The sequence below is a fragment of the Magnolia sinica genome, chromosome 15, assembly GCF_029962835.1.
Source record: "Magnolia sinica isolate HGM2019 chromosome 15, MsV1, whole genome shotgun sequence".
In the NCBI taxonomy this organism is placed as follows: domain Eukaryota; kingdom Viridiplantae; phylum Streptophyta; class Magnoliopsida; order Magnoliales; family Magnoliaceae; genus Magnolia; species Magnolia sinica.
This window is the reverse complement of record NC_080587.1, coordinates 54,252,041-54,276,692: the sequence shown is the minus strand read 5'-3', so window position 1 is coordinate 54,276,692 and position 24,652 is coordinate 54,252,041. Positions and strand designations below refer to the sequence as shown.

Genomic DNA, 24,652 nt, shown 5'->3' with positions numbered 1-24,652 from the left:
ACTGCCTCGAAAAAGTTCACAAACCAACTTTGAATTTTTGCTGTTATTACCATGACTTCAATGACATCAAAGAGTGCATGAATATATGTCCAGCAACCAACTGAGAAAATTTATGATCTTGTCGATGATATCAAAGTGGCTTCGATGGAATTGAAGTTAGCTTTGATGGCATCGAAACTTACTTCGATGTCATTGAAGTCTGTTTCTATAATTTTTTAGAACTATGGTTTTCTGGCCTTGGAATTTCCGAATATGATTTTTCTGGCCTTGAATTTTTAGGATTCATTTTCTATGGTTTCTTCACTTCAAATCTTTGATTACTTTCATTCCTCAATTGCTTTCCTTGGAACTTTGGCATATGAATTCTTCATTAATGACTTTCTAATCTCTAATTATTCATTATCTTCTTTTGAGTTCTATATTTATCCTTTTAAGTGCATATTCATCATAGGCTTTTGAATCACCTTGCATAACAAAAATGTGTATGTGTGTGTATGTGTGTGTATATTTATTTATTTATTTATAACCAAGATGAATTTCATTCCGAGAATAAATCTACAACCCGATATACATACGAGCTACCCCCAGAGAAAAAGACTTGGGAGGAGCCTATCATAAGAAACGCAAAGGGGAAAACAGGGGAAAGGGGAAAATAGGAAAAATTGACAAGCTACTCTTGGAGCCTGATCACCCCCAACCCGACTTTGTCCAAGAAAAGAAGGCCTCTTATCTCAGCAGGGAAGGAAGGGAGAAAAATGAGGAGGATTGATGAGCACTCCCTTAGCAGGCCATCTAATCAGCCAGGGCATTCCCTTCTCTCTAAACATGGATGAACCTAAAATTGCTGAGACTTCTAGCCACATTAATCCTGGAGATCCAATATTTTCATTTCATAACAAAAATGTATATAATTATACCAAATTAACGCTTAAATGTCGGGATAACTAATGTAATTGAAGGATTAAATATGCAATAATTGAGTATCAACAATTATCATAACTCTACTTTTAGACTATATATACAATGTTTGTATTGGTTCTTCACGATCGATTTGATGCTATTATGATTCTAATATGAAACAATGCTTATGCAAGATAAAAGTAACACCTAGAATGTTGGGAACTGAGTATATACAAGACTCTTGAAATTCAGGACGTTATGTATGTGCTCTCTTCTCTTTTACAAGTGTGGTAACATGGTGAGAAGATATTACAAATGTACTGTGAAATGTGTGGCAATGAATGTAATCCCAATTCAATATTCATTCAATACTTATATCTAATCCAAATCCTACCAAACAATGATAGATGGATTCCATTTAATACAATTATACAACAACCCAAGAACAACTACTTTTTTCATTTACTACGGATTACGAACAATTATCACCGAATTCATGATGCTGCCAAACAACCTGCAAAAGAGAAGGAAATATGATAGTTATGACATTTGGAGTTGACCCCACAATTTTGGATTTTTCAAGATAGTCTCCTTTGGAATTGAAAAGGATGAAAATTCTAAAATTTGAGCCACCCTTTGACTAAAATCCAGTGTTCTCATGAGTGCTAAACAACCCTACTTTTACTAATTCTGAATTTCAATTTCTCAACTGCTCAAAATTCAGGATTTCACTCGATGTCAATAAACCGGTAAGGAAACATGTAAACAAAGGAGTTTAGTTATAAAAAGTTTTTTTTTCCCTCACAAATGGCCATAGAGTGGGATCCACCATAAAGGTCACGAGAGATAAAAGATACATATTAAGTTGTTACAGCCAATCATATTACGTCTCAAGTAGTTGCAACCAAATCTGATGTAGAAATAACACAAGGGGGTGTGAATTTCTGGAGTCCGAGGGGCCTGCCTTTTGCCATCTGATATCACCTATGTTAACTATCTTGGCATTTCTATTCCATTTTCGGTGTCTAACAGTCCCCAGACATCCACGTCCAAAAGCAAGTCATCCCAACCATGCCCTTCATCTTCCACGTGGCCTTCTTTCGTTTCCACTCTGATCTCCTCAATGCCTTCAACCCTAAAGCCCGCGGGCAACTCCTCTTTTGTCCTGTGTTCCGTGGTGAAGGCCCCACTTTCCATCACATCCTCAACTAGGATGCTTTTCCGCGATAGCATTGGCTCCTCTTCACGTAATTTCAGTGGGGACTTGCTAACTTTATCCCGTGGTTGGGGTTCCACAAAATTTTTTCTTTCCAATAACCACCTTGAATTGATAGAGAAAGCGCGAGGATGAGGTTTGATAACCTTGGCCCGCTTGATGCTGGTGCTAGCTTCCACGCGAGCAGCCCGTGCAGCTAGTGATTTGCTCAGGTGGGAGTTCCAATAGTTCTTGATATCGTTGGCAGTCCTGCCCGGAAGCCTGCCTGCGATCAATGACCACCTGAAGACGAGACCCATGAACTTCTGTTAGTGTTATTACTACTAACTCAAGAAAGGTAAATGTACTCAAGCAAGTTCAGCGTTTCAACGGTCAGGGCTACTAAAAGTGGTTTTGAGAGACCTTGTTGTCTGTTGACTTTTAAGAGTACTTGAATTCTAGAAGAACGGGACTGCTAGGACTTCAACTTCTGAGGGCTACATTCCATTTAAAAGCTTCACCGCTACTTCTTGGTGTGAATCAATATCGACGTCTATGCGTGTTTGGATGATCCGAACAGCTCATCTGTTGGGCACCATCCGGGATCATAGGAGCCAGTCTCCGAGCTCATGTATTCTGATCAGTGACTCTCTTTTTTTTTTTTTTCCTGTCTATTTGAAAGCCACCAATTGGATGGATCATCAATTAATGCGATTCTCGAAGTAAATGGCTATGATCGGATGGGGATTTTCTCCTCGTCACTCGACCGGTCGAGTGCCTTGCTCGACCGGTTGAGGGTGGTGCTCAACCAGTCGAGCGGTGCTCGACTCAAAGTCCAACGATTAATTGAGTTTATTCTTCCACGTTGCTCGAATAGTCGAGGACTCTGCTCGACCGATCGAGGGGAGGCTCGACCAGTCATGGTTACACAGATTCATGTCCGGATTTTATGCGGACTACGTAAATTTAAGGCGGTTTTCGCCATGGTGCGGGAGGGAGGCCTCACCTATAAATAGGGGTTTCTAGAGCTTTTCTAGGTAATGCAAGAGGGTTTCCTAAAGCTTTACAAGAGTTTACTAAAGGGTTTAGGGCTATCAAAGGTGTGTATGTGTGTGTGTGTGTGTGTGTGTGAGAGAGAGAGAGAGAGAGAGAGAGAGAGAGAGAGAGAGATGAAGCTTGTGGAAGGGAGGTTCTGCTCGTAGAGGTGATCTACTGTATACTCGACATCTCAACACTTCTATGTCCTCATAATCTGTTAGATCTCTTCATTTTTCTTATTTTCTTTTGTTTATCCACTCCTACGTGAGTGAAGAAGTTTTGATCCAAACGGTGTGTGCTTGTGATCGGTTTTAATGTTCTACTTCATAGTGGATTGTTAATCTAGACGAAGTCCCATGGTTTTTATATCTTTGAGGGTTTTTTACATAAAAATCTCTTTTGTTTTGTGGTTTATGTTTTGATTTATTTCATTACTTTCTTATCTCATAATTCTAGTGTTTTTGGGAGGTTAGGTCTTAAGGTTTTGTGCAATGGCCCCCAACAAAGTGGTATCAGAGCTAAGTTCATTGAACGAATTGGGATCAGTTCTAAATTATGGAAGGTGGCTCATCAAGGATGATCAGCGTACAATAGTTCTAACTGGGCCATATGGAAGGCTAAGATGGAGGACTTGCTTTATTGCAAGGACTTATATTCTCCAATTCAAGGCATATCAGCAAAGTTAAGGGATATGACAGATGATGATTGGAAGAAATTGGACTGGAAGGCGGTGGGGTTTATTAGACAATGGTTGGATAATTCCGTATTCCACCATGTGTTTACGGAGATCTTAGCCGCTAGCATATGGCTGAAATTGTAAGGGTTGTATGAGAGGAAGACAACCGACAGTAAGATTTTTATGATAAGTTGACTTGTGAATCTCAAGTTTAAAGATGGTAGTTCTGTGACTGAGCACATGAATGAAGTCAGCAATATATTAAACTAGCTCTCCACTATGAAGATGGTCCTGGATGATAAATTACAGGCTTTGCTATTGCTTAGCTCATTACCCGAAAGTTGGGAGACATTGGTGGTATCTTTAAGTAACTTCGTACTAGACGGAAATGTATCCATGAAATAGGTAACTAGCTGTCTCTTCAATTAGGAGATAAGGAGGAAGACTCAAGGGTTTAGTCAGCAAGAGGCCCTTGTTACACAAGAACAGGGGAGAAAAAAGAACAGAAAAGGCGGGAAGGCCCGAGATAAATCAAGAGACAAGTTGAGTATCAGAAAGGATGTTGAATGCTGGAATTGTGGCAAGAAGGGCCACTATAAGTATGAATGTTGTAAGAATAGGAACGACAAGAAAGGAAAAAGAAAGGAGAAGGAAGATGAATCATATTCCACTACGGTCGCTTTAGATGGCGACGTTATAGTTATTCTTTCAGCAGATCATGATGTTTGTCTCACGGCTATGAGTCAGGACATCGATAGACTTGGGAGCCTCGTTTCATGCCACTCCACGCAGGCACTTCTTCACAAGTTACAAGTCCGGTGACTTTGAGACCGTGAAGATGAGAAATTCTAGCGTATCGAAAATCATAGGGGTCGATAATATTTGTGTGAAAACCGATGTGGGCTTCACATTGGTTCTCAGGGATGTGAGGCATATCCTAGACCTTCGCCTCAACTTGATGTCGATGGGAAGGTTTGATGATGATGGCTATGAAAGCTAATTTTTTGGTGGCCGGTGGAAGCTCATCAAGGGTTTATTGATCGCGGCTAAAGGAAAGAAGTGTTGCATCATTTACAAGGCAAGTGTTAGTGTGTGCAAGGGTGGGTTGAACGCAGCAGAAGATTCAGTTATTGACATGTGACACAGGCGTCTAGGCCACATGAGTGAAAAAGGACTTCAGCTACTAGCAAACAAGGGGCTCTTTCTAGACGTGACATATATACCTCTTAAAACCTATATTGATTGTTTATCAGGGAAACAGCATAGAGTTTCATTTGTTAAATCTGTTTCTCAAGTTAATAAAGTGCATACATTAGATTTGGTTTATTCTGATGTTCGTGGTCTTATGATGACAAAAACCTTGGGTGGGGCATTGTATTTTGTCACTTTTATAGATGATGCATTTAGAAGGGTTTGAGTTTATGTTTTGAAATCTAAGGACGAGGTCTTTGATGTGTTTAAATTGTTTCATGCTATGGTCGAGAGAGAGACAGGTAGATCATTGAAGTGCATTTGCACTGACAATGGTGGTGAATATATCGGTGACTTTCATGAGTACTATAAGTCCCTAGGTATACGGCATGAACAGATGGTTCCCAAGACCCCCCAACATAATGGTGTGGCTAAGCGAATGAATCGCACCATTGTAGAGAGAATCAGATACATGTTATCCCATGTGAAGTTGCCCAAGATGTTTTGGGGAGAAGCAATGCATACAACAGTGTATTTGATAAATAGGTCACTTTCAGCCCCACATTGAATGAAGAAGTACCCGAGAAGGTGTATATTAGACAAGATCCATCATACAATCATCTCATGGTGTTTGAATGCAGGGCATCCGTTCACGTACCAAAGGACGAGAGGTCTAAGCTCGATATGAAGATCAGGTAGTGTGTGTTCTTGGGGTATGATGATGAAAAGTTTGGTTACAGATTGTGGGATCTGATAGAAGACATTGATAAGTCATAGAAGAACCAGCCTAGTTCATGTGAGCTATAGGACATGGATTAAGTTATTCCTCCCGTAGTGCCTAATGACGGGGGAGTACAATAAGGTGTAAAGGATGAGAGAGTTCCTACAAAAGATGGACCGGGAGAGCAACCCCCACTTGATCTACCTGTTGAGCCACAGGTGAGGAGGTCATCTAGGGATAGACAGTCGTACAAGAGGTACTCACCGCATGAGTACATTATACTCACTAATGGGGGGGAGCCAAAAGATTATTCTGAGGCCCTAGCCGATGAGCATAAGGCAGATTGGTTGAAAGCTATGCAAGAGGAGATGAAATCCTTGCATAAGAACTACACCTATGATATGGTGAAACTGCCTAAGGGAAAGAAAGCTCCGAGCAACAAGTGGGTATTTAGAAAGAAGATTGAGCACAAGAATTCACAAACGAGGTTCAAGGCCAGACTTGTGGTGAAAGGGTTTAGTCAGAGGAAAGGTATAGACTTCGAGGAGATATTCTCACCAGTGGTGAAGATGACATCTATACGGGTGTTGCTTGGGTTGACGGCTAACATGGATCTGGAGATAGAACAGTTAGATGTTAAAACTATCTTTCTCTATGGTGACCTGTAAGAAGAGATCTACATGCATCAATCAGAGGGGTTCGAAGTCAAAGGCAAAGAGAATATGGTGTGTAGGCTGAGGAAGAACTTGTATGGGCTGAAACAAGCTCCAAGGCATTGGTATAAGAAGTTTGACTCGTTCATATTGTTAAAGCATGGGTATGACAGAACGGATTTGGACCACTGTGTGTTCACATGCAAGTTCTTAGATGGTGATTTCTTAGTTATGCTATTATACGTTAATGATATGCTCATCATGGGAAAAAAACATTAAGAAGATTGACAGACTGAAATATGAGTTGGGCAAGTCATTCGCGATGAAAGACTTGGGCTCAGATAAACAGATCCTAAGAATGAAGATAACTCGTAATAAAAGCAGTAGGAAGCTTTTGTTGTCACAAGAGCGGTATATTGAGAAAGTCCTAACGTGGTTCAATATGAATGCAGCGAAGCCGGTCAGTGCTTCGCTAGATGGTCTCTTCAGGTTGAGTGATAAGCAGTGTCCCAAGACGAAGATAGAGGTGGATGAGATGCAGAAGATACCCTATACGTCGGCAGTAGGAAGTTTGATGTATATTATGGTGGGTACATGCCTAGAGATAGCATATGCGGTTTGTGTAGTTAGCCGGTATCTAACCAATCCTGGCAAAGAGCATTGGGCAGCGGTGAAGTGGATACTGCGGTATCTAAGAGGCTCATCCAGGTTGAGCCAATGCTATAGTGACAGAAAATCTGTGTTAGAGGGCTACACAGATGTAAATATGGCAAGTGACATAGACTTCAGGAAATCTACATAGGGGTTCATGTTCACGTTTGTAGGAGGAGCGGTCTCTTAGCAAAGCAAGCTATAGAAGGTTGTAGCATTATCGACGACAGAGGACGAGTACATTACAATCACAAATGCATGTAAAAAGATGTTTTGGATGAAGATGTTTCTACAAGAACTTAGCCTGAAGCAGAAACAACACGTGGTCTGTTACGACAGTTAAAGTGCTATACACTTGAGTAAGAATCCAAGTCAGTACTCCAAGTCGAAGCACATACAGATTTGGTATCAATGGATCAGGGATACTTTGGAAAAGAAGGTGTTACAGCTTGAAAAGGTCCACACAGACTATAATGGGTTAGACATGATGACCAAGGCTTTACTCAAGGGCAAGTTTGAGGTTTGTGGAAACCGGGCTAGCTTGAAGAAGGTGAATTCGTCCTGAGTCGAAAAGGGGAAAATTTGATAGGGATTTTCTCTTCGTCACTTGACCGGTCGAGTGCCCTGCTTGACTGGTCGAGTGGTGCTCGACTCAAAGTCCAGCGACCAATTGAGTTTATTCTTTCGCGCTGCTCAATCAGTCAAGGAGTTTGCTCGATCGGTCGAGGCTCCGCTCGACCAGTCGAGGTTACGTAAATTCATATTTAGATTTTTTGCGAATCGTGTAAATTTGAGGTGGTTTTTGCCATGGTGCGGAAGGGAGTTGCCTAAACTAGTTCCTATGACTTTTTTAAGTAATGTAAGAGGATTTCCTAAAGCTTTACAAGGGTTTGCGAAAGGGTTTAGAGCTATCAAAGGTGAGAGAGAGAGAGAGAGAGAGGAAGCTTGTGGAAGGAAGGTTTTGCTCGTAGAGGTGGTCTACTGTGTACTCGACATCTCAGCGCTTCTATGTCTTCGTAATCGGTTAGATTTCTCTGTTTTTTTTTAATTCTCTTATTGTTTATCCACTCTTGCCTGAGTAGAGAAGGTTTGATCCAAGTGGTATGTGCTTGTGATCGGTTATAACGTTCTACTTCATAGTGGATTGTTGATCTGGACGAGGTCCCGTGGTTTTTACCTCTTTGAGTATTTTCCACGTAAAAATTTCTTGTGTTGTCTAGTTATGCTTTGATTTATTTTATTGCTTTATTATCCCATAATTCTGGTGTTTTTGGGAGGCTAGATCCTAAGGTTTTGTTCAACGGCCCCCAACACGATCATCATCACCAACGGGCCTTTTTTTTTTTTTTTTTTCTTGGACCGCAACCCATCTTAGACAATAGCAACTCCTAGGATCATGACCCAAGCAAGCAGTGATGTGGATACAATCCAATGGCAAAAGGTGTATGCTCACTTGATGTGTGGTCATAAGTCCTTATTTGGATATGGATTGTGGTATGGAAGGAAAGATAAGGTGGGTTGTTAATTTTACATGGGTGGTAACAACGTTTAATCCAAACTTTAGCACTCTTATCTCCTGTCGATGCGTGGTATCTGGGGCCTTCAAGTAAAAAGGTTTTCAATCTCTTTTATCATGCCACATTTCTAACTGCTACATGGTGGGAGATGGCCACGGGAGACGTTTGTCCGATGAGACAGTTTCGGAAGAGAAAGCAGCTGCACTGACAATTATTTTGATAAAATTAGGCTTTTTAGCATATGAAAATACAATGGGAACAAACTCCTTCACTTATTTATTTTATATGTATATTTGATACTGTTTTTTTAACACACAATTATACCCCCACACACTCGCACCAGTGGTTTTTCACCCCCAATGGGTGTGTTGAAACTCTTGTGAGTCTACGTATGACCTCCTGGTAGACTCACAAGACTATCAACACTAAGGTGATGGGTTAATCATATTTGAAAATCAAGTGGGCGAAATCACAGGAAATAGTGTGGACAATGACACTTATCGTTGAAACCTTCCTAGGACCCATCATAACGTTTACTTGCCATCCAACCTGTTGATAAGGTCACATGGACCTGGATGAAGGGAAAATGCAAATATCAGCTTGATCCAAAGGTTTTGTGGCCCCAAAACGTTTTTAAGGATGACCACTCAATTACCACTGTTTTCAGTAGGGTGGTCCACTTGAACCTCGGATCTACTTTATTTTTAGTTTCATGTACTAAAATAAGCTTCCAAAACGGATGGACGGAATGGATATAAGAGAAATACATCAGGGTAGGCCCCATAAAGCCCATCACATCACACACCACGGCTGGGGGTGTTAGCAACACCACCTAATCCGCGTCTGTGCGGGGCACGCTTTAGTGGTTCTTTTCAGATCCGCGCGCGCGTGGGGCACATATGGTTAGTGGTCCTATGGTCAGAACCATTCATCGTGGTGAGTCTATTTTATTTGGGTCATCATATCCTTTCTGATGATCTGATCGTCACTACTTGAAGATGAATTTATAACAAGAAAAAGAGTTTTATCAATGGTTCTCATTCAACTCTAGAAATGAAAGGATGGGATCGTCGCTATAGCATGATTATGGGATAATAGCCTATTTACTGTAGAAAAGACAATATGGGCAGATCCAATCATCAGTCTGGCTTAGCATTTGGGCCCCAGTGGGTGGCGGGACACGGTGGATCCTGTGTTGCCATATATAGAGGCAAAACAAACTCTATCAAATAAGAGAAATCATGGGAAGCAGCGGCTGTATCACAAGGAATAATATTGTAGCCCTCTGTTTCAGCCAATAACTCACATGTTTAAAAATCAATACCTTGAAAATGGTGCACCATGAAGATCGCCCTATATGAAATTCATGCCAATTGACTCATCGATGCAACGCGACCTGAAAATCAATGGAACCCACTGATGTGACCCACCCATTGAGCGGATTAGCGAAATTTTCATATAGGGTGACAAACAGGGTGCCGCCCACCTTCTGTTTGGGTTCAGTAGTTCACATATATAATCTGTTAGCGATAACATGAACCGAGAGAGAGAGAGAGAGAGAGAGAGAGAGAGAACTTGTACACAGCATGCGCACAAGAACTATGATCAGCAATTTATCTAATTAGTTCTCACGAAGATGGGTGTTGGTATTGAATGCGGACACACAGTACACGTGTGTGAATTGCGAGCAGGTAAAATTTGATTGGTCTCGAATTGTTTGCCACACGGATCAGAAATTGCATGTGGAGAGTCACGGGCTATGCCCATAAGCTTGGCAGAGTTACGGATGGCTATGTCTAGGAGGGGGTGATTAGGATCAACTAAAATTATACATTTCAAACATGATTAAATACTTAACTGACACGTAAATTAAACTAAATAAGATAATTAACTTTAAGACTTTTAAGCCATTAGTGGGTCTAATCACATACACTTTAAAAAATGTAGTGATGAAGTAACTAACAAGATAGTGTATATGTGTGTATGGGATGTGTTACCTATCAACTCCTATCATTCATCTAATCATGCATACATATAATTAAATATTCAATCACATAAGCATAATCAAATATGTTCTCAAAGATAATCTCAAACACAAACATGTATAGTGGTTCAGTTTCCTACTCCACTTCTGACTGACACACTCAACACATGATTGTACCGAATTTCACTATTAAGAGTTTTAAATCGGGTTCACCTCCAACTTTTATAATTCTACAGAAGGATCGACTCCAGCAAGAGACTTCACGTAGTTTTCTATAGTCTTGCCAAAAACATCAGTCCTACATAAGAACTTACTGATGTATACTCCTTTTGGAGGCTCTTGTAAGAGACTTTAGCTAATTTTCTATCAGCTAACCAATAGCATAGGTCCTAGTCCAAAGATATACGTCTCCTCTTGCTAGAAGCTCTCACAGATATTAACATGTATACACCTATGTTTGGTGAATTTGGCCCTACACAAGAGCTTAGGTCCGACACAAGAACTTATTCGAGTTTGGGTCACAAACTTTTACCTTCAATCCTATACAAGGAAAGAGAGTATAAACTCACTTAATAACACTTACTTGTCAAATTGAGCCCCGTTGATGTGTCGTTCTTGAGTCATTTTTTCAAAATTCAGCCATGCTTGAATATGCTCCTCAATTGCTCATTTGATCATGATGTCAATGCGTTGTCAATGCTTCAACTTCAAGATTAGACACCTTACATGCGATGCTCCAATGTAGTGAGCAAGGTGATCGGAGGTTGGGTAGAATCTCCTATAACTAATGATAAAATGTAATGCCTAGGGGATTCACCTAGAAGGGTTTTCTAGACGATTTATATAAGGATATAATTATAGAGGTTGGGTTTAAACTCTAAAATATGGTGGGGATTGAGTTCATCTTTAACATTGAGATTCGAATCTTCAATAAAGTGGTAGAACTGAAGAAGAGAAATTAAATCTCATAGAATGTAAGGCTTAGGATGTGGGATATGATTATGGATTCACTTAAGTTTCAATTACACCAAAAGCCTTTTAAAATTCCCTAAGACCAAATCTTCTTTATAAAGAAATTGAGTTCGAATGATCATAAAACGGACAGAAATGGCTAGTCTTCGGTCGCATATAATTAAACAACAAAGCTGCTAGACAAACTTGGGCACTTTCGGTCGCACCAAAGGTTGTCTTCAATTGCACCGAAGGTGGTCTTCGGTGTGACCGAAAGTAGCACTCGGTTTCTGCTGAATTACCCAGAATTATAACCCATCAAGCTGTCTTATTTTAGCTGTTTTCGGTTGAACTGAAGGTGGGTTCAGTGGGACCAAAAATTAGGGGTGCACATCGAACCGGTAGAATCATGGAACCGAACCGGAACCGACCAAATGGTCCGATTTTAAAGTGCACCGGTTTCGATTCCAGTTCCAAAAATTAAAGAACCATTTAGTTCAGTTCGGTTCTGGTTTGGGGGTATGTAGAACAGAACCGAACCATGGATCCGAACTGTGAATTCAAACCATGGATCTGATCCGTGGAACTGAACTTGGAACTGAACCGTGGAACCAAATCTGGAACTGTGAGTTTACAATATATTTTAGTTGTATATTTGACTCATGATTTATGGTTTACAATGCACCCTTTGCTTGTTTTCATAAATGTATTTTTTCACACTATATATAATATCTAAACCATTTATCATGTGAATCACACCACGAATGGACATGGTCTAAATTATAAAATAGAACATGCAATTGGGCCAGATTATAAAAAGCCCAGAACCGTAAAACCGAACCGGTTTTCACGGTTTGGCTCCGGTTCGGTTCTAGGGTGTTAACGGTCCAGTTCTGGTTTCGAAAATCTTGGAACCGTAAGGAACGGTTCGGTTCCAATTTCACCCCAGAATCGGACCGAACCGAACCGTGTGCACCCTTACTGAAAGTTGTTGAAATTGTGCATCTTTTTCAGTAACAAGGGACCTTTAAAGAAAATATAAGGATGGTCAATTTAGGCTCCTATGGCTTAAGAGATTATCAATAAAAGTTGTACATATTAACTTTAAGATCATCTAGAGGTTTAGGTTGTTTTAGGTCAACTGTTAGTATCACTAAGGTACCGCATTTACCTATTCTTTGCTCCTTAATACTCTACCTTCACTCGTGTCTTTGGTCTTCAACTTCCAAGGGCTCAACTGAGTACATGACACAAGGACTCATGTGATTGAAAAATAGGGTGCATAAACCAGTGCACTAACAGAAACATGTGTGTGGATTGTGGGTGTGCAAAAATCGATTGGGACCGATTCAAACCATGAACACAGACCCTTGGCATCAAGATAGAGCAAGGATCGGTTGTGTATTCGACTGTATCATCTATTCATCCAACTTTTGTGTGCTCATTACTTAGGTGATTGATGAAGGTTAGGGCTCTTCCTCCAATGAACTCTTTTTCCCTTGAAAACATAATGATTTTCGAAGGTACATCAGTTGTATGGGAAAAAATAGAAAAGATTGGAGAGCAGTGGATATAGAAAAAGGTATGCGATTTACTTACCACTACAGTGTGATCACCGGTCTGGCTGAGAGTAGCAAGGTGCTTCTGAGAGTTGTATGTTGATGAGTGAGGCAAGGGACAATGCCGGAGATTACAAATTCTAAAGCCCACCTAGCGTATGAGTGTAGGAGAACAGGTTCCTAAACTATGGTCTTCTTTCAAATCCAGCTCGCAAGCATAGATGGAAGGGAATTATACCTACTTGACTACAACTAAGGGTCGGTCTGGCACATCCACATGGATAGAGTGAATCTAAGATCTGCACTAAGTGTCCGCTGCTGCCGACCAGGGGAGAACTAAACTAGATAAACAACGTTGCACTGGATGTGTAGTTGGATTTTTTGGATTCGGAAAGGTCCTTTACTCTGGATCTGATTTTGCTATTTATAACTTTTTGGAAGAAATGAGGGGTCAATCGCCAGTCCATGTGGTGCTTTCACGTGTAACCTGATGGAAAATAGTGGTTACATTCATCAACCATGATCTTATCTTCATTGTACATCCAAAACATGTTTTAGGGTTAACGTGGCTCGAACAGTTGCATACACTTCACTGGAAATAATCTAAATATTAAAAACAACCATGAAGAGATGACCCATCCTTCAAATATATGGGTATGCCTTTCAAATATCTTTTATGCCACGTGGCTTAATCCACATCGTCCATTTGATTCGGACAGATTTTGGTACAAACACTGCCCCCTTACATTTTTATCTATTCAATAAAGAAAAGCTAGGAATGTGATAACATATTACTAAGGTGGCCACACAGTGCTCTTTGCTTCCTCAATAATAAACAATGTCTTTGTCTTTCATTCTTTTCGTCGTACACATGCCATGTGGCACATGGAGAATATATTTTTGTATCTCTAACGCAAATTTTACCTCAGAATTCATTCATATCATCATACGATAATTGATGTTGCACATGTGGTGGCCCCATATATGCTATCTTGTCTCATTTTCTCATGTCTTCTTTGTTCTTCCTCTTTCAAACCTTATCCTCCATCCGCTGCTTATTGCCATGACACTGAAGAAATCGAAACTTTCTAATCTTTCAGCGTCTCCGACTTCTTCTTTTAACACTCTATTAGAGTTGTTTTTCCTCATGTTTTCACAAAGGTAATTTTCTAACCCCATTTTATATCTTGGGCCCACCTTCCAACCTACTTCTTCTACTGATCTTTTCGATATCACACCATTCTTCCTTACTAACCAGGAAAAAGAACTTCTTCATTTTCCACGAATCTTTCGATTGGAAATATTGGGAACTGGAGAAAACACTTCGATCATAGCTGAAACCTCCCCGAGATTAGGTTGAATAGCATTAATGTGTCAAGAGTCGGTTCTCTGTTTATTGGACCAAGATTGGGATTGCTGAATGTATACACCTATCAACCTGCGAGATAGAGCCTAATCCACCTCTTATTATCTTTGCAAATTGTTTTTGGAGTCACTTGATCGATTCATTTCATTTTCAACACTGTAGGTGCTGTAATGCATAAAGCATACTCTTGTTTGTCAAATTTCAATGGGACAAAACAACTTATGATGTGGTTCACACAATATGATGGAAAGTTTCAAGTGAATCAAGATGGAAAGCTTAAGTTTCAAGTCTCAAGTTCATCATCTACTATGGAAACCAAGTTTCAAGAACTAGTCATGAAGTTGAAAAGTGCAAGCATAAGCACAAGTCATGAAGTTGGAAAGTTCTGGCTAAAATGAATTCAAGTTCTACTACGCTACTTGTAGAAGATCAAGCTCTACCTTTAACTACACTTCAAGTAAAAGATTAACTATGCACTATTGAAGATTCAAGCTTTATACTTCAATATCTAGTTTTCTCAGGTATAATTGAACTTAGAAAGACCTTAGACTTAGGTGCTTTCAAATGATAAACTTATATGGGTTTTTATACTTTAGTTAGGCTTTCGTTCGACTTTTCTAAGTCTTGGTTCGACTAGTCTAAGTTATGGCTCAACCTGTTTAAGATAGTCTTCGACCAGTCTAAGTTTGAAATTAAAAAAAATGGATAATTCTGGTGATTTCTCGACAAGTTGAAGAGGCACCTTCGACCAGTCGAGGGTTACTCGACTCGAAGCTTAACAACTAATTTTTTGGCACCCTTGACCAGTTGAAGCGCATGCTCAACCAGTCGAAGAGGGCCCTCGAGCAGTCGAGCAAGGCCTTTAACAGTCGAAAGACTGTTTTATCCGATCGTGCCCAAAAATTGAAATTTGGTTAGATCTTGGATGAGTTGAAGGAGACCTTAGACGAGTCGAAGTAACAACTTTTTAGCCTATAAATAAAGGCCTTCTCTCAATCCGAAATTACTCATCCAAGTTAATAAAAGCCTCCACTTAGAAACAGAGAAGTCCCCACTATCTTCAAGCTATTACACAGTATTTTAATATTTTCTTTATATAGATTTTAGTTTAATTGCTTGATCTCTTTTTTATAAATCTTACTTTTTAAAATAGAGTAATCACTCTTTTTGAGATCTTAAGGAATTCAAACAAGTAGCCCTTAGTTTAAATTAATTTAAAATCAATCTAAAACCTAGAACCTTTGTTTGTGTTACTAGACATTAAACGACTTCAAGCAAAGTAGTTCTACAGGCTACTTCAAGAGATTCACCTTCAAGAAGAAGATAAGTACATTTTTATATTCTGTATTTTTAGTTTCATTGAGATGGTCAGAAAATCTCATATTTAGTTTTGACTGAGATAGCTAGAAAATCTCAGCATGGGGTTTCTGTTTATGATAGGCCTTCTAAAATCACAACTGTGTAAGGTTTTAAGGTGAACCTGTGAAAACCTTATTTTTTAGTGAACACCAATATCATGTGGATTGTGATTATTCGGAGTGGAGTAGGTGTGGTTGTTTAAGAAAAGTTAGTGTACACACCGAACCACTATAACTCCTGGTATTTGTGGTGAATGTTTAGTTTTTGCATATGTGGTGAATGATTGTAATTTATTTATGCAAATGCGGTGAATGCTTGTAATAGATCGCTCTCTTGTCTGTTGCTTGGTTTGAGATCTTGATCCTTATAAACATTTGTGAAATCAGGTTGTCATACCTTAAACTTTATTTTTAGTGTAAGGTTGTCCTACGAACTAAGTTTGAATCAATTTTTCAATACTAATGCTATTGAGATTTCTGATTTGTTTATTATTTTAGTACTTTAACTTTTTATTTGGCATAGTCCTATTTACCCCCTCTCTAGGACTGTTAGCTCACCCTTTTTAAGTGGTATCAAAGTTAAGTTGCTCATGTTTTTGGATTAAGTTCCTTGAGTTTAAAGATCTAGAGCTTTCATTATGTCAAATTTCGATAGCTTGTCTATTACTGGGCCACGACCTTTTTATGGCTCTAATTATGCATACTGAAAAGCCAAGCTCTAACTATGCATACTGGAAAGCCATAATGATGATTTTTCTAAAACCTTAGATGAAAGTGTGTGGCAAGCAACAATAATCAAATAGAAACCACCTATGTCTGAAGTTCTAGGTAGTGATGGAACCAAATCTTTGAAAGAAACTCCATTTTATTTATGGATTACACCTCAAAAAAATGAAAGCAGTGCAAATGCTAAGGCCTTAAATGCCATAACTTGTGATCTATCACTTGATGAATTCAAAAGAATCATTTCATGTGATATAACTAAACAAGCCTAGGATATTCTTGAAATGACATATGAAGAAATTACGATAGTCAAGAAATCTAAAGTTCAAATCCTCACTACAAAATTTGAGGAAATATGTATGGAAAAAAATGAAACTTTCATGGACTTCTATACAAAATTAAATGATATAGTAAATTCCACATGGGGTCTAGGTGATGGAATCCTAGAAAGCAAGGTCTATATTAAAATACCACGATCTCTTCCTGAGAGATTCAATTCCAAAGTAACTACCATTCATGAACTGAGAGACACTAATTTAATGAAGGTTGAGGAGTAAGTTGGTCACTCTAAATGTATGAGTTAAATATTAAAGCTCTTAAAGGTAAGTCCATTGCTCTTAAATCATCTAAATCTGTTTCAAAAGATAACTATGATAATTCTGATGTTGAAGATACGGAAGATAATATGGCTTTACTTGCTAAGAAAATTTTCAAAATTTTCAAAAACAAGAAAAGAACTGATTTTCAAAAACTATCTGAGAAAAGAAAAGGAAAATCTAAATCTTGAAAATCTATAAAAGACAGTCAATGTTTCAACTGTTATGAATATGGGCATTTGGCGAATAAATGTCCTAAAACGGATAGATAAAAAAGAAAGGGCATGATAGCTACTTGGGATGAATTATCTGGCTCTGAAAGTTCTTCTAAGTCAGATGAATCAAAACAAAAGAACTCAAATGAAGTAAAAGCCCTGATGACTATAGCTAGAGTCACCTTATCAGATAGCTATAACTTATCTAATTATGTTAATCTCAAGAGTGACCCTAAAAATGGGAATGAAGATGATCTTTAAGATGCGTACAATGCCCTATATAGGGAAAGTTGCCAAATTGGTGTCAAACTGAAAATTTAAAAGGAAAAATATCTTAAACTAAAAGAAGAACTTGAAAACAATATTTTGAAAAAATCTCATCTTTCTGATTGTTTTGAAAAAACAAAACTTGATTTAAATTTCAAAACCTCAGAGTTATAAAAACTTAGAATTGAAAATGAGAATCTAAAACTCGAAGTTTCTTTTCTTTTGAGTTCTAAGGATACTTTAAGATATACCCATGGAGACCCTAAGCTAGAAAAACTATTAACTGCATCCAGAAAATATAGCGATAAATTGGGTTTGGGCTATATAAAAAATAGTTCACTGAAAAATAAAAATGCAATTCATATATGTGTAAAAGGTGAATCCTCAAACTGAAAAGGAAAGAATTTGAAAAATTATAGCCAAAATGGTTTCAAAAATCCAAAATCTTTTCAAGCTTCTAAAGATAATTCTAATGGCATTAGCTATAGAAATCAAAGATATAATAAACATCCTTTAGCTAAGCAAATAGTGGACTTACTTAAAGAGCTTCTTAAATCTAACTCAAATGTAATCGGAGTTAATAGATAGTGGAGAAATTCCAACTCCTAAAAGCAAAGAAAAACCAATAGAACTCTTAAACCCGGAACCATAATGAAATGGGTTCCAAAAGTTACATGTCTTGTTACCCACGCAGCCTTCAAAGCTTCTAGCCATTCAAAATGGTACCTGGATAGTAGATGTTCAAGATATACGATAGGTGACAAAGCAATATTCACCGACTTTAAAGAAATGAATGACGGTTCGATTACTTTTGGTGATGAAAGCAACTACAGAATTATAGGCCAGGGTATTGTTCAACTCTTTAATCTTCCTCCTTTTGAAAATATTTTGTATGTTGAAAGTCTTAAGCATAATCTCCTAAGTATTTCTCAAATCTACGATAACAAATACAACGTAAAATTTACTAATCACGGATGCGAGATTACAAATGAGAAAGGTTGTGTGATATTAAATGGTCGTAGGACTTCTGAAAATTTATCATCAATGAGTCATGCTCTTTTAACTTTTCATGTTACATGGTCCAAACAGATGAAATAGAACTATAGCATAAACATCTTAGACATGTTAACTATCAAAATCTTTTTAGATTGAGCAAAAGAGACCAGATTCGCGGTCTACCCAAATTAAAAAAAAGATAGAAAAAATTTGTAGTGCATGCTAAATTGGGAAGCAAACTAAAAGTAGTCACAAGAAAGTGAACTCCTTAGCCACAACCAAACCTCTTGAACTTCTCTATATAGATTTGGTTGAACCAACAAGAATAGAGGGTAGAGGTTGAAAGAAGTATTTTTTGGTTATCGATGATGATTTTTCCAGATGTACTTGGGTAACTTTCTTGAGAGAGAAATTTGAAAATCTTGATGAAGTCAAAAGAATTCTGAGACAAATTTAGACTGAAAGAGAAGTAAATGTAATCAGGATCAGAAGTGATCATGGTGAAATTACGGTAAAGACCACTCTAATAGAAGTAGGAATAGGTCAAAGTGTCCTAGAGGGGGGTGAATAGGATTTTATAAAATTTTATGACAGCTTAAAACCCTATCATCATTATCTTGATATAATATAACAATTTATCAAGATATCTTTAACTTAACTCTAATGGCTTCCAAGCCAAATAGAGGATCCAATCACTTGACTAAGTAGAATCTGAACAATATATATAACCTTAGTCTAAGATGGATTGAATGAGTGACTGTGTGTGGAATATGATACTTATCAGTTTGAAATAATCATGTCATCATGCATCATGTGAACATTCAAAGTAAACACAAAAAAGTAAAACACAAATAGCAATCCCCAGCACGGTCATTTATAGTGGTTTGGCTACTTGCCTACTCCACTCCCGGTGGACGCACTCTACCCTTGAGTGTACTTGATTTCACTAACGGAGGTTTCAAATCAGGTTTACCTCAAACCAGTACAACCTACACAAAGTTGACTCTAAGACCTACGTAAGGTACCTAAAATGTCTCCATGAGACACTAGTTTATACCTCACACAGGAGCAAGGGTCAGCACATAATACCTAAGTTTTATGCCATACACAAGAGAAAAAGATCCACACAAGGAACCTAAGAGTTTATGCTCTACATAAGAATAAAGGTCAACACACAACACTTAGGTTTTAGGCCACACAAGCTAAGGACCTACACTAAGGACTTAAGTTTATGCTTCCCAGGAGCAACGGTCAGCACACAGTACCCAGGTTTTAGGCTACATGGGCCAAGGGTCCAGACAAGGAACCTAGATTTTATGCCCTACATAAGAGTAAAGGTTAACATATAACACCTAGGTTTTAGGCCACATAGGCTAAGGACTTACACTAAGGACCTAAGTTTATGCTCCCCAGGAGCAAGGGTTAACACATAGCACCTACACATATTCTCCAATTGGAGGCCTCCTATAAGGACTTGAAAGGGGTGAGAATCACCTGTGACCCAATCCTACACAAAGGAATGATCAGCAAGGTCTCTAGACTCTAATGACTTACAGATAAGTAGATGAGCCTCATTAAGCACATTGATGAAGATCTTCTCCTTTTATGATAAAGAATCTTCAGCTCCCTTGATCTGTAACATTAATGATGCTCTAATATATGACAATCGGTTGGGTCAAGGTTATGTTGGAATCTTACTCTATTAAATATTTTTCTATTTTAAAGACGGAGTGATTCCAAGCATTTAAGCATTCAAGGTATCCCAGCTCAACGATTTGCCATTAAGGTGGTAGCTAGATGATCCTTGAATATGAAAATTCATTCCCCAATCCACTCTATTGAATATTAATAATGAGGGTGTGTTGGAGGATGAACTCCCATGAGAAAAAGAGCTTAGGGTAAATAGTATGCAGGACTCTCTCAAGGCTTTCTCTATTTTTCTCACTACAGCAACCAATAACAAGCTCTCCTTAAATAGGCAAAGAGATCCAATGGTAATAAAATAGTCAGATATTTGAAAGAGTTCGATATCATCGATCAATCTTCGATATCATCAATTGTATAGTTTCGAAGACATCAAGGGACAGATCGATGAAATGAACTCTTTTGACAATTATTGACGAACCTCTTATGCACAAATCGATCCTATCGAACATGCTTCGATGTCATCAACCCACGAAACAATTTCTCGATAATGAAAAAGAAGAGAGTGGGCTAAGAATAGAGACAATGGCTTCAACATTATCGATCCTTCTACAATGTCATCAAATTTCAAATGTCGATGATATCGATACCTATTTCGATTCATCGATCTTTTTCAGAAGATTTTCCTATAAGCTCGCTGGACACTCTATTGTTCGAATTTGATGATATCGACCTAGATTCGATATGATCAATATTTGAACATCGATTTTATCAAAAGAGTTTCGATTCCTTGAATCATTTAAAGAGGATTTTCCTAAAAAGCTTACTGGACAGTTTGGTCCGAAATCGATAACATCAAAGGTCCATCGATATCATCAGAGTTTGAATTCCAAGGATATCGAGGCTTCCTTCGAGTCATCGATAAATGTATGATTTTCCTTAGAAGCTTAGTGGACACAAATAGGCCAGGGTTTGATTATATGAGCCGTCTCGATGTTCTCAAAATTTGAATGTCGATGATACTAAATGTTCCATCGATTCATCGATAATTTAGTATAGAGATCAATTTGGTTGTTGGACACAAGTGGTCCTCAATTCGATGATATCGATTACGTTTCGAGGACATCAATAACTGGATTCCAATCATATCGAGCTTCTCTCGATATATCAACAAGAGCTGAAAACTTAGAAATTTTTGTGTTTTGCAAACTAGTTTTCATACTATAACCCCTATGTTGTTCTATCCATTTTTAAGGGTTTTGTATACCTGGGTGTTTTGGGACATAGGATGTGAGGCTAAGTTTACTTTTAATAAGTTCAGAGCACACATCCAGTTGAGGCAGATGCTTAAATGATCTTCCTATGGGGCTCACCTGTCTTGCTGACTCAACACTCATGCTAATTGACAAACCAGGGCACTTTTACATGATACTGAGTTTGAAAATAGCAATTTTAAGAAGTATTGTATAGATCATGGTATATCACATGAGTTCTCTGCTCCTAAAATACCTCAACAGAATGGGGTTGTTGAAAGAAAGAATAGAGTGCTTTAAGAAATGGCCAATGTTATGCTAAATAGCATGAATTTGTAAAAAAGCTTATGGGCTGAAGCTGTTAATACTGCATACTACATTATAAATCATGTGTATGTTAGAAAATCAAAAGATAAAGCAGCTTATGAGTTGTGGTTCAATAAAAAACCAACTGTCAAATACTTTTAAATTTTTGGAAGTAAGTGTTTCATATTATGTGACCGGAAAATTTTGAAGAAGTTTGAAGACAAGAATGATGAAGGAATATTCTTAGGTTAAGCTCTGAATAGTTAAGTATATCACGTCCTTAACAAAAGAACAGGAGTGATCCAGGAATATATTAATGTTGTAATTGACGATCACCTGATCACACCCTCATCAAGTCAAGATGATGATGAAGTCAAGTTTATTGAGAAACCTGACTCTTCGTCTAATTCAGTTAATGTTAAACTAAGATCAGTCAAAGATTATCCTACTGATCTGATATTAGGTAACCCTCTTACTGGTGTTCGAAAAAAAAAACAGTTAGAAAATATCTGTAACTACATTTACTTCACTTCTTAAATTGAACCGACTAATGTAAAAGAAGCACTTACCGATGAAAATTGGATAGTGGTCATGCAAGAAGAGTTAAATCAATTCATAAGAAATGATATTTGGTATTTAGTTCCAATATCATCTGATAAACATGTGATTGGAACTAAATGAATTTTTAAGAATAAATCTGATGAAATGGGAAATATGATTAGAAATAAGGCACGACTGGTTGTACATAGCTATACTTAGATAGAAGGAATTGACTATGACGAAACCTTCACACTAGTTGCGCATCTTGAATCCATTAGATTATTTATTTCTATTGCCTGTTATAAAAAATTGAAAATATATCAAATGGATGTCAAAGTGCATTCTTAAATGGTGATCTACATGAAGAAGTTTATATTGAACAACATTAGGGTTTTGAAGGCCCTAAATTTTCAAATCATATATATCGTCTTAGAAAGATACTTTATGGTCTCAAGCTCCCAGGGTATAGTATGAAAAGCTGGCTAAGTTCTTACTTAGTCATAAATTTATCATGGAAAGCATTGATAAAACATTATTTGTCAAAAAAATATAATGAACACATATTGATTGTACAAATATATGTTGATGATATTATTTATGGATTTACAAGTACTAACTTGTCCATTAAGTTTGCAGAGCTTATAAAATCCAAGTTTGAAATAAGTATAGTTGGAGAATTGAATTACTTTATTGGTTTACAAGTAAAATGATAGGAAGATGGTATTTTCATTTCTCAAACCAAATATGCTTTAAATTTGGTAAAGAAATTTGGATTTGACAACGGTAAAAAGTTTGATATTCCTATGAGTACAACTCTTAAGCTTTCAAAGGATGAAATAGGTAAAAGTATAGACTTTCGCTTATATCGAAGCATGATTAGTAGCCTCTTATACTTAACTGTTAGTAGACTAGATATTGCTTTTAGCGCTAGACTTTGTTAGATATCAGTCTGATCAAAAGAATCTCATCTCATTGTTGTTAAACATATAATCAGATATGTCGCAAGTACTACTAATTTCTGTCTATGATATCCTCACGATACAACTGTATAACTAGCTAGATATACCAATTCTGATTGGGCAAGAAACATTGACAATAAAAAATCTACTAGTGGTGGATGTTTCTATATAGGAAATTGCTTAGTTTCTTGACATAACAAGAAACAGAGTTCTGTATCTTTATCACCAGCTGAAGCTGAATACATTACAGCTGGTAATGCTAGTACCCAGCTAGTTTGGATGAAAAGAATGTTAGCTGATTACGAAATTGCGCAAGATACAATGATTTTTTACTGTGATAATTCTAGCACAATCAACATTAGATATTATTATATTTGAGAATTGGTTGAGGATAAAAGCATTTCATTAAAATATATCCAGACTGAAAAACAACTTACTGACATTATGACTAAACCGTTTGATAGGAATAGATATTCTAAATTAAAACATGATATTGGTATGTGTATTTCTAATTAATTAAATCATGTTTTTTATTTTTTTATTTACATATTAATAAAAAATGTAAAACATTTAAAAATATTAAAAATGATTTTTTTTTTGCTCGACGGGTTGAGTACGTCCTTGACCCTCGACGAGTCGAGGACCACTCTCGACCAGTTGTGGATCTCGGGCTTACTCATTAAAAGAGGGAAAAATATCTATTTCACCCCATTTCTCTCTTCTTCCTCAACCAATCGTGCCTCCACTCGTCAAACCCATTTCCATTTCCTCCATGTAAGTGGTTCATTTCACGTTTTTTTTAAAGATTTGGATTTATTGTTGCTAGTTAATCATTCCTTTATGATTTATTTTAAGTTTCACACCTTCTCTATAGTGTGTTTTGTGCAAAAATATGATCCTTGCCAAACTCATCTTTTAGTTGTAATTTTCTCTATTATAATATCTGAATGGAGCATTGCACTAAGAGGAAAGTTACTCATGGCTCTTCCTCCAAGTCAACTCCTATTAGGGTGAGAACCCTAAGATCTCCCGAAGAAGATTCAGAGCATGTTAGGGATCTCCATAATTGGAAAATTATCATAGAGAAGATGGTGAACATTGATCACATTGCTCCATTCCAGCTCCTTCCTATTCTTACCTCAGTTGGTTGGGAAAATATTCTTAATTAGGGCAGAATGGGATACCGCTCTATAGCATAAGGAATGTATGTGTTAATAGGTAAACTGTCCCTAAATAATCTAACATTGTTTATTAATTTGAGAGAATGGACATTCCCTATTGATAGGCATCTTATTTCAGGGTTGATGAACATTAATGTTAATGATGAAGGTATTCCCATTCCTACTCTTACTCAAAGGATGAATGAAACTGAATGTCGGGAAATTACTCGTAA

At 37.6% G+C, this 24,652-nt stretch overlaps 1 protein-coding gene across 1 annotated transcript in view; it reads right to left on the bottom strand.

Annotated features, from left to right (window-relative positions):
* Positions 1-1,893: 1,893 nt before the first annotated feature.
* Positions 1,894-24,652, bottom strand: part of LOC131226939 (transcription factor MYB1-like) — a 39,232-nt gene continuing 16,473 nt past the window's right edge. The window contains exon 3 of the mRNA XM_058222636.1: positions 1,894-2,398. Coding sequence (XP_058078619.1) covers positions 1,894-2,398 — 505 coding nt within the window. The remainder of the gene's footprint in view (positions 2,399-24,652) is intronic.